This window comes from Vicia villosa, linkage group LG2, assembly GCF_029867415.1.
Source record: "Vicia villosa cultivar HV-30 ecotype Madison, WI linkage group LG2, Vvil1.0, whole genome shotgun sequence".
In the NCBI taxonomy this organism is placed as follows: Eukaryota; Viridiplantae; Streptophyta; class Magnoliopsida; order Fabales; family Fabaceae; genus Vicia; species Vicia villosa.
In genome coordinates, this window is record NC_081181.1 from 19,548,468 (window position 1) to 19,561,607 (window position 13,140).

General features: G+C 29.4%; 3 protein-coding genes across 3 annotated transcripts; 2 read left to right on the forward strand and 1 right to left on the reverse strand.

Moving 5' to 3' along the window:
• The first annotated feature begins 495 nt into the window (after positions 1-495).
• Positions 496-2,958, forward strand: LOC131648674 (signal recognition particle subunit SRP54, chloroplastic-like). Its single transcript, XM_058918409.1, has 4 exons — positions 496-512; positions 2,077-2,218; positions 2,329-2,431; positions 2,837-2,958. Exons 1-4 carry the CDS (start codon positions 496-498, stop codon positions 2,956-2,958), a joined length of 384 nt encoding a protein of 127 aa, XP_058774392.1.
• A 1,123-nt stretch (positions 2,959-4,081) lies between these two features.
• LOC131648675 (protein trichome birefringence-like 2) lies at positions 4,082-5,282 on the forward strand. The gene is made up of 4 exons (XM_058918410.1): positions 4,082-4,288; positions 4,378-4,568; positions 4,993-5,151; positions 5,261-5,282. Exons 1-4 carry the CDS (start codon positions 4,082-4,084, stop codon positions 5,280-5,282), a joined length of 579 nt encoding a protein of 192 aa, XP_058774393.1.
• A 3,332-nt stretch (positions 5,283-8,614) lies between these two features.
• On the reverse strand, positions 8,615-12,616 carry LOC131649489 (flavonol synthase/flavanone 3-hydroxylase). Its single transcript, XM_058919250.1, has 3 exons — positions 12,028-12,616; positions 9,129-9,456; positions 8,615-9,007 (listed from the first exon to the last, which is right to left on the reverse strand). The coding sequence occupies exons 1-3, from the start codon at positions 12,489-12,491 to the stop codon at positions 8,795-8,797; spliced, it is 1,005 nt and encodes a 334-aa protein (XP_058775233.1). The 5' UTR covers positions 12,492-12,616; the 3' UTR covers positions 8,615-8,794.
• Positions 12,617-13,140: the final 524 nt, after the last annotated feature.

Sequence of the window (13,140 nt, forward strand, 5' to 3'; positions counted from 1 at the left end):
ATTACACTCTATTTATTAAAAATCGGGTGTAAATTAAAAATATTATTATAATCAGATCTCAATTACTCCCATTAAATTTAAAATCGGGTGTAAATTTAAATTACTTAAAAAAATTTATTTAATTTTATAACTCAACTCGTCACCGCAAATCAACATATCCACGATCTTCAAACATTTGTTTCATTGACGCACCTGCAAGAGAGTTTCCAACATACAACTTCACTTGCCTCACTATTCAGATTGCAACAACGCAACACACAAAACCCATCATCCATCTGCAGCACATCGACACAACCTTATCCTTTAAGCAAATTCAACAACATCCACGGTGCATCAACAACAGAAGCACAACCTACAGATCCTCCATCTTTAATATCAACTTTCAGCACTGATTTCCTCCAATTTTCAACGCAATCGCAAACACCGACGCGAGCTTCACCTCACAGACCACATCATCATCATCGGCGAAAACGAAAACTGACACACACAACTGCAATGATTCGAGAACACAGGTGAGCTCAATGCAGCAACGACATCGATCATCGTTATCTGATTCAATCATACCCAAGTAAGTTCTCACTGTTTCTCTTAGATATTTAACTCCAAATTTTATGATTCTTTTTTCTTGTAATTTCTCAACAATTTGTTTATGCTAAATGTAAAATTAATAGGTAAATTTGAACTTTCAAATGTGAGAGATGGATGCATGGAAAGTGTTTGTAAAAATGTCTGTTCGAACCATCGGCTTTGGTTCTTCATTTTCTTTCTTTCTTTTACATGTTTCTTCTTCTATATTAACTTACTCTTCATTTTCCTATAATTTATTTTTCAATTTGTTATTGTTTGAATGAACCAGCGTGGAAGACCCTTGTCAGCCTCCACAACCTTGTTTTTCTTCAAAACTTAAAAATCCCAAACTGTTTTTTAAAATCATAAATCTGATTGGTACCCACTATGGATTTTGACTTTTCACTCAATTTTGATTTCTTTTCTAGGTTTCAGGTGTTCCTTTCGATACTAGGATTCTTGGGCTCCTTATTTGAATTCCTACTCATTAGTAATTGTTTAGTTGATTTATTTTCAAATGTGTTATATTAACACTAACATTATCCTCTTCCCAAAAACTAAATTTTCTTTTTATGTTGAAAATCTCCAATTGAATGATTTACATAAGGTGTTTGGTGATATATTTGGTTAGATGAGTGGCAACAAGGACTACTACTTCCAGTTGTGAACCACTGTTATGGGCACCTTACTGTCATGAGTCATAGCCAGCTCACAGTAACCACCTTATGAGTCATAACCAGCATTCTGCTAATGATTTTGGCGATGGTAGATTTCAATTATACCTATAAAGTATCTTTTTATTTTGATTAAACTTCACATTGTAGGGTTTCACTCAAAACAATATTTTTAGACTCAAATATGTATGTGTTTTTGGTTTCAAGGGTTCAATTGATCGGCCTTAAAATAGTGTTTAAATTCAACTGTTTCTGTGGTCAAACTCTCGAAAAGAGCACCAGTTGTGCGGAGTATCCAACCCAAAAGACTATTCCATTAGGCGGGAGAGTCTCGTGGCTTAAGTACTATATTGACCACTTTATCTACTCAATGTGGGACTCCTAACAGTGGTGCTTTAGCATCTTGCAATCTACTCAATGACTTGTCTGACTCTAAAATTATGAAGGAAAGAAGAGAAATGTCGCAAGCATTCTTAGACCCCGTCTACTATGTCAAAACGTTTTTCTATTTTTTATTTCTTAAAACTTGTGTTAATTTTACTAGTCAAAAGATTGTTTTCATTATTTTAAAAAATGCATCATTTCTAACTGGCATTTCATCTTTTCTCCATCACAATTGTTCATTTTAAGAGTTTCACATCTCATTTGCAATTTAAAATGAACATCTTTTAGAAAATGAAAACAGAAAATGTTTTCATAGAATAAATGGAGCCTTATGTTTTAACAAATTGAATCAGGAATCTAGTATCAAGATTCAAGTTCCAATTAGCATTATTTGACTTAACTCTTGTTCTGTATTCTCTCTATTTGCACCTAGTTACATATTTATAATTAGTTATAGCTTGTATCAGGTGGATGTGCCTGTCTATACAGCAGGTACCGATGTTAAGCCTTCAGGGATTGCTAAACAAGGTTTTGAAGAGGCCAAAATGAAGAAAATTGACGTGGTTATTGTTGACACTGCTGGTAGGCTGCAGGTAATTCTTTATATGATTGGAAACTTTATAATGAATAATTATTTATGATATTTTTAATGCTCGAATAAATTCACATATGCTCATCATCGTTGTTATTTATTATGAAACAGATAGACAGAGCTATGATGGACGAGTTAAAAGAAGTGAAACAGGCACTGAATCCAACAGAAGTCTTGTTAGTTGTGGATGCTATGACAGGGCAAGAAGCAGCAGGTATTCAGAAGTGAAGTTATAAGCATTTATTCTTTTACCTTTACATGAAGAAAATAGTTTCTATAAAAATAAGTTGTTAATATTTATGAATTGATACTAAATTAATGGTTGGCATATTATTAAATATAATTTTTACTACCAAACTGGTGTGGTCTGAGGGGGAAACGCTCAAGTTCCTTAAGCATATGGTCAAAGGTTTGATCCTTGACTTGTGCGTATGGAATTTCATCATTTGAGAGAGATGGCCATTAAATGCACCATAGATCATCAAAGGAATTAGTCTCTGCATTTGTCCATAGATGACACCTTGAGAAACCATAAGAACAATATTTCTTTGATTTAGTTATAATTTTGTGCCAAAACCAACCAAAAAATCAGACTTACTATTTTTTTTTTTGTGAACAGCTTTGGTGACTACTTTCAATCTTGAGATTGGAATAACTGGTGCCATCTTGACAAAGCTGGATGGTGATTCAAGAGGTGGAGCAGCTTTGAGTGTCAAAGAGGTTTGCTTGTCTTTATTTTAGCTCATGAAATGTTTATATTTTATATTTTAATTTTAGTCTTTCATACATTGCCTTCTATTTTGCATTCATTCTCGTCTTGACCAATTGTTACCCTTCTATAGCAGAATTTTCAACATTACAAGCTCTTGAAAGTTAGTTCCTTTAATATTTAAAATATGATTAATAGGTGCAGGAGGATCAAAAAATATTATCTTCCTTCTTGTTCTTGTATTTTGTTTTGATCCTTTGTGTCAATTTGCCATAGATATAGGCCTTAATGGGCCTTTTGTCGCGGTTCGATACTACAAGAAAAAGAAAAATTTAGCTCGAGAGAATTCAGATGAAAACCATTTCTTGGAGAATTTAACCGGTATGCCAACCCGTAACTCTCACTCCATTTCTTGTTCTCTCTCTCTCTCTATTCTGTTTTCTTCCTCCCTCTCTCTCTCTCTCTAACCTCTCTTCCACCTCACATAAACGGATTCCGGAAAAAAGGTGATTATTATTCTGATTTTGCCTTATCTACGATGATTGCGTCTACGATGATTCCGGAAACAAGTGCCGTCGCAACGGCAACTGCCACATTGCGACTGCAACCACTACTGCAATTTAGAGGAAAGATTGGATGATATAGGGAAGAATGGTTGCCTTATGGTGTTAGGTCTTGGGTCGATATCAATGTAGGAATCCAAGAAGTAATGTGGGGATTGATACATTCCGTGCATTTGGATTTTATTTTTATCAAGGGAATAAACGACTGATAAATGATTATCTAAAGGTGTCAAATTGAGTTAAATGGTACTACGATTCATAGAAATGTACCTCATCTTAAAAATGATGGTATATTTCAGTCTATAAACTACGAAGTCATTTCTTATTACACCCTACAAGAGATAACCAAAGGTGAAAGTTAAGCAAGTTTGAATAATTCTAAGGACTGAATAATGCGTTTTGTTCATTAAGGTTATGAATTCAGAGTGAGTAACCTTATGGAGGACCGCAACGCTTGTTTATTTTTGTAGGCTGTGTTTTAATCTCAGTGTTGGTTTATAGTCATTTCAACTATAATCAAACCAGTGATTGTGAGTTTCATTTTAAACCATAGAATATATGAATGTTATCCTTGTATATTTATCAATTATTGATGTCACCTCTCAGTTTGAATGCAACTGATTTCCTGGAAAAGTTGCGAGGGCAAAGATTGGTTTTCGTTGGGGATTCACTGAACAGGAACATGTGGGAGTCCATGGTGTGTATTCTACGTCAAAGTATCAGTGACAAGAAACGTGTTCACGAAATTTCAGGAAAAAGGAGATTTAAGAAGAAAGGTGTCTACTCTTTTAGATTTGAGGCAAGCTTCTCTAGTACATCTTTGATATTTTTCTTGAGTATTAAACTTGTAATGGCATCTCATTGATTTTTTTGTGTGGTTATTTATAGGATTATAATTGTTCAGTAGATTTTGTGAGTTCAACATTCATTGTTCGAGAGTCGACTTTCCAAGGCGTAAATGGGACTATTGAGACATTAAGATTGGATTTGATGGACGAGAAAACTATCAGGTATCATGATGCTGAGATCATAGTTTTCAATACAGGGCATTGGTGGACACATGAAAAGACGTCTAAGGGGTGAGTCTGTCTTTTACCACTCGTAAAACTTCCTTCACATTGCTATGGTTCTATGCTTGAAAGTGGTCTTGAAATCTTTAGCGATAATGGTCTTATTTGAAGTGAATAACAATAGAATTTTAACATGATATTAAGATTCACATTCCCTGATTAAAGATTTTACATGTAAGATTGCTTTCCAATCTAGATATCAATTTCTTGTCTTCCTTATATGAAATACATGTAAGGTTCGTAATGTTGTTTCTGAATTACAACTAAATACAGTATGGAATTTAAGTTCATGCCTGCTATACTATCATAGTTTTACTGTTGCTAAGTTGTTTCACCAAATTTCTTTTCCAAGCAAGAAATTAATGTTACAGAGATGACTACTATCAAAGTTTTACCATTTGTGATTCTCATTTGTCATCTGGTAATGTTACAGAGAAGACTATTATCAAGAAGGCAACCATGTGTACCCGAGACTCAAAGTTCTGGATGCATATAAAAGAGCATTGACCACGTGGGCTAGATGGATTGACAACAATGTTGATCCAAATCGAACACATGTTTTCTTCAGAGGATACTCAGTTACCCATTTCAGGTATGGGTCTTGCTCTTTTTTCTTCCTTTACATGCCTCTAATGTTAACCATTTTTCTTCAGATGGACTATTTAGTTTTTTTTTTCTGACTTTTTTTTTGTCTTTGTTAGACATATACGGGGAGCATTTTAATTGTTGTTAATCCATTCACAAAGCTTCCTCATTTGTACAATAACCACATGATGGGAGCTCCATTTGGTGAACTCAGTCCACATGTATTCACTGTTGCTGATGCATCGTACAGGTTGGCGTGTGTTTGGTTTTGGTGTTCCCGTTGACATTGTATTTAAGTTTTTTTGTTGTATTTACTATTTTTCATTTCATGTTTCAAGTTTGTAAGTTTCTGTTGGTCATGACTTAGAGCACCGATGAATAAAGGATATCATTGATAATCCATTAGTTATCTTTAAATTTATTGAAAAACATATAAATTATTGTTTTAATATTGTTAATTTATTATATGTTGAACTTGTAGATATTTACAGACACGTCACCATATGAAAAAGAGACAATCGACCATATTCGTCAACTTTGGGCTCAAGTATTTTTGCAAATGGTTGAAAATCAAAAGTTTGAGGAGCAAAATCTACCAGATCAAATGCAAATGGTTGAAGAGGATAAGGAGATAAAAATGTTGCCAAAACAAAAGCCAAAGAAGAAGAAGAAAACTTATATATGAAGAAAGTGTTATGACTTAGTTAAAATATAATTTTTATGTGTATGATCTTATAGTACTTGAAATATTATGATTGCACATGATTTTGTATACTTTTTGGTTAATATTAAAAATATTTTGACTTAGTTAAAATATGATTTTTATAAGTATGATTTTATAGTATTTGCAATTATGACTGAAAATAAAATATAACTAAATGGTGTTTATGAAATAGGGTGTATAAATGACGTATTTACACCAGATTTTTACTAAAATAGGGGGTAATTAAGAACATATTTACACCCGATTTTTATTAAAATAGGGTGTAATTAAAACATAATTAAGCTCAATTACACCCGATTTTTATTAAAATAGGGTGTAATTAAAACGTAATTAACCCCAATTACACCCGATTTTTATTAAAACAGGGTGTAATTAAAACGTAATTAAGCCCATTTACACCCGATTTTAATTAAAACAGGGTGTAATTAAAACGTAATTACGCCCAATTACACCCGATTTTTATTAAAACAAGGTGTAATTAAAAACGTAATTACACCCGATTTTTATTAAAACATGGTGTAATTAAAAACATAATTATGCCCAATTACACCCGATTTTTGTTAAAAATAACGGGTGTAAATTTGTTAGACATTTCTCACCCTGTGGATATACACCCGATTTTTATTAAAAATAATGGGTATTAATTTAATAAAAAACGGGTGTAAATTAACATTTTTGTACTAGTGATATAATCTAAAAAGTAGTGATTATTAAAATAAAATTAAAAACATTTAATATTTATTCTTATTAAAAATAAGAGTTTAATTGCAATGCACTATCAGTGTAAAATTTATTACACTATCAATGCATCACAACCATTCAATTATATTATTTTTAAAAAAATTACTTAAAAACTAATATTTAAAAGTAACAATTAAATTTAAAAATGAAAAAGTAATTTGCGTATAAAATTATTTCAACTCCTCCTCAATAAAGGAATTTAATTTATTTTGAAATTAAAATAAAAAAGGAAATAATTTATTAAATTGATACATATATATGACCAAGAAAATGTCATTCGCGTAAAAAGTATAAACGACACAAGTTTTTTTTTCAGTTTTTGAGTTATTAGTTTTCCACTACAACACTTAATTTTATTTTTGGTGATTGCAGCAATTTTTTTCAATTTGCACAGTTCCCATTCTGTTAATCAATTCTATCTATGTATATATCTTTTTTTCTTCTATTTTTTTTCTTTGCAAAAGTTATAAGGTGTGGATTGCTAACTAAATTAGTACAATTTCAAGCAACAAAAGATTGAAGATGAGTGTGCTACATCCCCTTTGGCAAACCAATCAAATGTTGTATGTTAGATTCTTGTGGAAAAAATATCTCTCTAATTTACCTATCATCCTCCAAGTAAATGCTCAAATACTATTTCTTCTAATTTGTTTTAGTTTTTTCTATTTTCATTTTATAATAATATGGATTAATTTTTTTATTTAACAATGGTTAAATTGTTAGAAGTTTGTGAACAAATTCATAATATTTTATATTATTTTATATAATAAATAGTCAAAAAGATGATGTTCTCGAACATAAACAAAAAAAATGAAAAGTGTGGAGAACAAAATCCCTTACTTTTTAGAGAGAAAAAATAGTTCTGATAAAAAGGAATATATTCCACAAAATACTTCTTTTGAAGATGTGATGTCTTTAAAGTATACATATATTATTTTAATAAATATAATTTATTTTTTATAAATTTTATTTTATTATAGGTAGAGAACAAGATTTTTTAAAAAAAATAAATTGAGCCATAGAGAAATTAATTACATTCGAAAAAAGAGAATGGAAAATTATGATGAATTTGCTAACATGCACTCTAAAGCAGTTGGCCATGAGGTAATTACATTATAATTTTATTTATTTTTATTTATAGAGTGTTTGTTTATTATTTTGAACCGTTTGTTATTTACTAGTAATATTGTTAATAAATTAATAATCAAGGTGAACATTATTTACTACAATAAAGGGTGACAAAATTGAAAAGAAGATTTGATGATGTAATACATGATATTGATCATTTTAAGAGATTTATATTGATTAAATTTGAGAATCTTAATCATACTTTTGAAAATCACAAAACATTCACTCCCAATAATTCTGAGATGATTGAAAGAGATAGAGCACAAGAAAATGACGTGATTTTAAAGAAGATTGATAGAGACCTTGAAAATCACAAAACATCAACTCCAAACAAATCTGAGATGATTGAAAGAGATGGAGCAAGAGAAAAGCATGTGATTCCAAAGAAGATTGATATCGACCATGAACTTAAACTAAAGAAAAATCTCCAAGAATTTTATCCACCATCTCATAAAAACAAGACTTGCATCCCGATTTTGATAGCAACCGACTCACCCACATGTTTCTACATTAAGTCTAGTAAAAACTTAGACTTTTCTTCTATAAAAGATATTTCCAATGTAAGTAAATTATTTCATAGTTGCACATATTTTATATTCATATTTTATAATTTTATTTTATAATTCTATTTTATATTTCTTAATTGTATTTCATATGTTAATGCATGGTTTATCTTCTTTATTGATATTAATATTAAAGGCTCGTTAATTAAAAAATAATAACAAGTTGTTAGAAAATATTTGTGAGATTTTGCAATATTTCCATTGTTTTATAACTGTTATGTAAAATTATCTATTTTTTTCTTCTCTCCATATTATTAGGCTGTAGTTTATGTTTTTTTTATGGTATCCAAGTTTTTTTTAATTAAAAATAAAAATAAAAAAGTCTAGTGAAATTCATAATAACAAAATCATAGCACCCAACATTAGCTACATATTTTATGTTGTTCATGCATGCCACATGACAATTTGTTAAAACTAACCAACACAAGCAACAATATATTCCTAGTGTGACATGAAATGTCCACCAAATTATTATGCTGCAAAGCCTTTTTCCATTACTGAGGAATCTTATTAAGCTTACAATAAGCATAATCCTTATATTTCTTGGTCTTGAACCTTGCTGGATTGTCTTTGTTAATCAACTTTGGGAGAGGACCAACTTCAAAATCTCCTTGAGGCTCAATGAAAACTGGCCAAGACATTCTTGTCTCATCTTTGTTCACCGTTGTTCTATGCAACACAGCCTTATATTTCCCATTGCTTAGTATCTATGTAACCATAAAATTAAAAATTAAACATCAGTACTTCAAATCTGATATCTCTGTAGAACTATCAACTGAACTGATTTTACAGAACATTTCAAAAATGTGTGGCAAATTAAATGCATACCTCCATTTGGTCGCCAATGTGAATGATAAGAGCATTGGGGACATACTTAACATCGTACCATTGACCATCTCTTGAGGCTTGGAGGCCCTGTACTTCATTAGGGACAAGAATGGTGACATGAGACATGTCAGTGTGTGGTGGCACACCTAAGACAAGATCAGGACTTGGACAAGGTGGGTAGTAGTTTATTTTCAATAGGTGAATCATGTTATCTCCACCTGCAGCTTCCTTAAGTTCATGCTCTTCAAGTCCAAGCCCTATTGATAAGCTTTTGAATAGTTTGTCTATCACTCCACGTAGATACTTTCCATATTCTTCATTCACCTCTCTAAGAAAAAAAAAATCAAGTGAAGATTAGTTCTATTAATTATTCAATATATTGAAATTAAATATAAGAGCCTTATTAATCTTCTTTTTAAAAGGTTGAAACTGCATGCACGTGATAGTTTTAACATTTGTTAGTTACTAATAATATAAGCTATTCATTGCATTGCGATTTTTCCTTTTTTTTTTTCTTTTCATATACATATTTTTAATTGAATTTGTACTTGTGGTGGTGACGTGAACTAACAGATACCAACCTCTCATTATTAAATTTAAATCGTATGTGCACTATTGTCAAAAGCAATAAATAACATTAATTACTTTGTTAATACTAAGGATATGCAAAAGTCAATAAGAAAAACGTGTGGGAGTGGGGAGGACATGTGGATTTAAAATTTTGATTCTCTTAAAAGAAAATTAGGACAAGACTGAAATTTCATAGAAAAATACGGACACTTAAAAGATACATGTCTCTTACTCGTAAAAAAAAATAAAAAATTAAAACGCATATTTCAGACGATTCAGACTCTTTTAAATCTATGAATATCAAGAGGAATAGATGAAATATTACATTCTATTTGAGTATTTTTATTAATTTAACACAATAAAATACAACTAAATAATTTAATTCGATATATACATCTCAACAGAATCGGCCTTGGGTCCGAAAAATCAGACCTACGACCTCCAAAAATTATGGACTTTAAATATTATTTTTTTTATAAATTATAAATTTTAAATAAATAAATAAATAAATATTAATTGTTCAACTCAATATGATACGTAAGTTAGTTAGCGTACTGATAAAGAATAATATTTTTTACTCAAAGACAACGGTTTGATATATGCTATTTATTTTTTAATTTGATTTAATAGTGTGGTTGTGATAAGAAAAGAGAGAAAAAATTATTTGTTTATTTTTTTAATTAATAAAAAACTATGTTTCGTTATATGTAAAACCACTTATTAGAAATGCGTTTGCCTAAGAATTTTTTCAAAATATATTCTATCACATTGTACAGATCCAAACATGATCCAGTTAAGAGTTTGTTTGAACTAGTAGCTGGGTAAAATAATAAACGACCTAAGGCCGTGACATGATAAGGTTAGCTCAACATACAAGCTCCATGTTTTAAGGCCGTGACAATTCCCATTTTTTCCCATATACTTCACAAGAAGGCGGTGCTTCTCATAAATCATGGAAACGAACATAAATCACGAGTGTTAGGAACAACCAATAAGAAAAGAGAAAATTTTAAATTTATTTAAAATTTAATTTCTTTTTTAATTGGATTCATGGGGTTGTGATTGAGTAGGAGAAAGAAACGAATATTTTTTATTTTTAATTAATACAAAATTGTGATTGATTGTTTGTATAGCCAACTGTTGTGTTTGTGCTCATGCAAGTATTTTTCACTCTCAAGAATCATTTATTAAAATATATATCATAATTAATTAAGAACAAACTTTAAAATATTTATCCAACTAATTCATTTTAATATGAAAAATATTATAATTTTGTACCTTTTAATATCTCGTACGAATAGAGCTGTTAAAATAAACTAGCTCATATAAATTGGTCTATCAAATCTAAAAAAATTATAGAGTTTAAATTTTAAAATTAAAGTTTATATTTTTCAAGGCTATTTAATCCAATCTTACAAAAATCCATTATGCTAACCTAGTATCAACTGTGGATAACCTATTAAGTTCGATAACTATAAATTTTAAAAAAATTATATTAATTTTTATAAAGTAAGATATTAATTTTTCTCATTTTATTAAATTTTGTCTCTATTTTATTTAATCTTTCTCTTTTAACTATTATACATTAATATAATCAACACTCTTTTTTGTATTCTATTAATTTATCTTTATCTTAAATTTTCAAGTATTATTTTATACAATTTAAAAATATATTATAATATTTATAAAAAATAATATAATACTTAAAATGTTTTATGTTTAAGATAATATAATTTTAAATTATATTTATAATAAATTTTTTGAGATTTTATTTTAATTTTTTGTAAAAAAGAAATTCGTTTAGAGGTGCGTAGACCAGAACTAATCAATCTAAAATTGGGTATTAATTTTCAAATTCATATTACAACAGATTTTTTTAATCCAAGTATAAAAAATTCGAGATTTGACTGTAGGGCCGATCCATTTAGACTGAGTAGTCTATTTTGACAGTTCTATGAATGAGATTGCGAATCAAAATAAATAAATTTGTTAGGGTAAAAAAACTAAAAATTTGTATAAAATTAACTTTCATGATATTTTTTGAAGCTGAATAAAAATAAATTCAACTTCTCATATAAAACTCTAATACTTATTTTTTTTATATTATTACAGTATATTATTAATTTAATTTTAATAAAAACTATTAGTTTTGTCTAATATTATTTCTGTAAATATTTTATTTTTAAAACATAATTATTTGTATAAATATTTTATTTTAAAACATGGTAATTATGTGCATCAATAAACTAACTAATTAACTAATACTATATAATTAACCCTAACCACATTAATCTTGAAAATAATTTTAAATTATAAACCTAGAATATACCTGTAAGAAGCAGGTTTGTTAGGCCAAACACTATAATTAACAGAAGAAGGAGGCCAAATAATATGAAACAAATGATCCACCCAACCTTTCTTCCCATTCACCTCTTTCTGCAGACTAGTCCCATACCCTTCAATTGAATTCGACCCAACAGGTTTAGCAATAACCTCTTTCTCTTCTTGCGGCAACTCAAAGAACTCTCTGCCAACACTTTGCAACTTTCTTATAACATTACTTGGAATCTCATGGTTCACAAGTTGGAACATCCCCCACTCTTTAGCTGCCTCCGTTATCTCGCTTTGTAACGTTTCTCTATCTGGATTGCTGAAGTCAATTATCGGGACCTCCAGTTTGACGCCGGGGACGGTTGTTATTCCTGGTTGTTCGGTTTCTGCCCTAACGAAGATGGAGGGGATTGGTGAGTCTTTGGCTTGATGAGCTATTGTTTGTACTCTTAGTACCTCCATTGTTGGTTTTTTGAGTTTTTTTTTTCTTTGTTGTTATGATTATGGTGGTTTCTCAAATGATGGACTTTATAGAAAAAATGAATATATCTCAACTACCTGCTACGAAAGTTTAAAGAGTATTTATGTTTGAGAAAAAATTTGGTCACACTTTCCACCGCCAATAACTTACATTAAATATATTAGTAGGCATTGTCTACGTCAACTTGTCGTCAAGTGAGTCACTAGTTTTTTTTTTTAAAAAAGGTAATACTAAGGAGTGTCCCTAGGGCATGTATTAATTGAAAATAATATTGATAATATTAATTATAATTAAATTAAGTAATTAATTTTATATTAAAAATTAAAATAAATAATTATTTCAGGCTCTGTTTGGCATGCGATTTTTGAGCTTATAGTTTATAGTCTATAAATTTATATAACAATAAAAGACATGTTTGGTAACAGACTTTTAATGATGAGTTTATAGTTTATTTTACTAACTTATAGTTTATTTTTTAAAACGTTATTTCAAATAGTATTTTAGCTTATAATTTATATTTTTTCTTTCATCTTTATTCTTATTATTTTAACTAAAATTTAATTTAAAATAAAATAATTATATATTAAATGTCTTTTATGTCATTTTAATTAATCAGTTGATTGAACAACT

Excerpts from the sequence above, each read along its gene's own strand:
- LOC131648674 (XM_058918409.1), top strand. Across the intron at positions 2,219-2,328 it reads ACACTGCTGGTAGGCTGCAG|ATAGACAGAGCTATGATGGA; the intron begins GTAATTCTTTAT and ends ATTATGAAACAG. Across the intron at positions 2,432-2,836 it reads GACAGGGCAAGAAGCAGCAG|CTTTGGTGACTACTTTCAAT; the intron begins GTATTCAGAAGT and ends TTTTGTGAACAG.
- LOC131649489 (XM_058919250.1), bottom strand. The coding sequence starts at position 12,491 with ATGGAGGTACTAAGAGTACAAACAATAGCTCATCAAGCCAAAGACTCA. Across the intron at positions 9,457-12,027 it reads AACAAACCTGCTTCTTACAG|AGAGGTGAATGAAGAATATG; the intron begins GTATATTCTAGG and ends TTTTTTTCTTAG. Across the intron at positions 9,008-9,128 it reads ACATTGGCGACCAAATGGAG|ATACTAAGCAATGGGAAATA; the intron begins GTATGCATTTAA and ends ATGGTTACATAG.
- LOC131648675 (XM_058918410.1), top strand. The coding sequence starts at position 4,082 with ATGTCACCTCTCAGTTTGAATGCAACTGATTTCCTGGAAAAGTTGCGA. Across the intron at positions 4,289-4,377 it reads TCTACTCTTTTAGATTTGAG|GATTATAATTGTTCAGTAGA; the intron begins GCAAGCTTCTCT and ends GGTTATTTATAG. Across the intron at positions 5,152-5,260 it reads TACTCAGTTACCCATTTCAG|ACATATACGGGGAGCATTTT; the intron begins GTATGGGTCTTG and ends TGTCTTTGTTAG.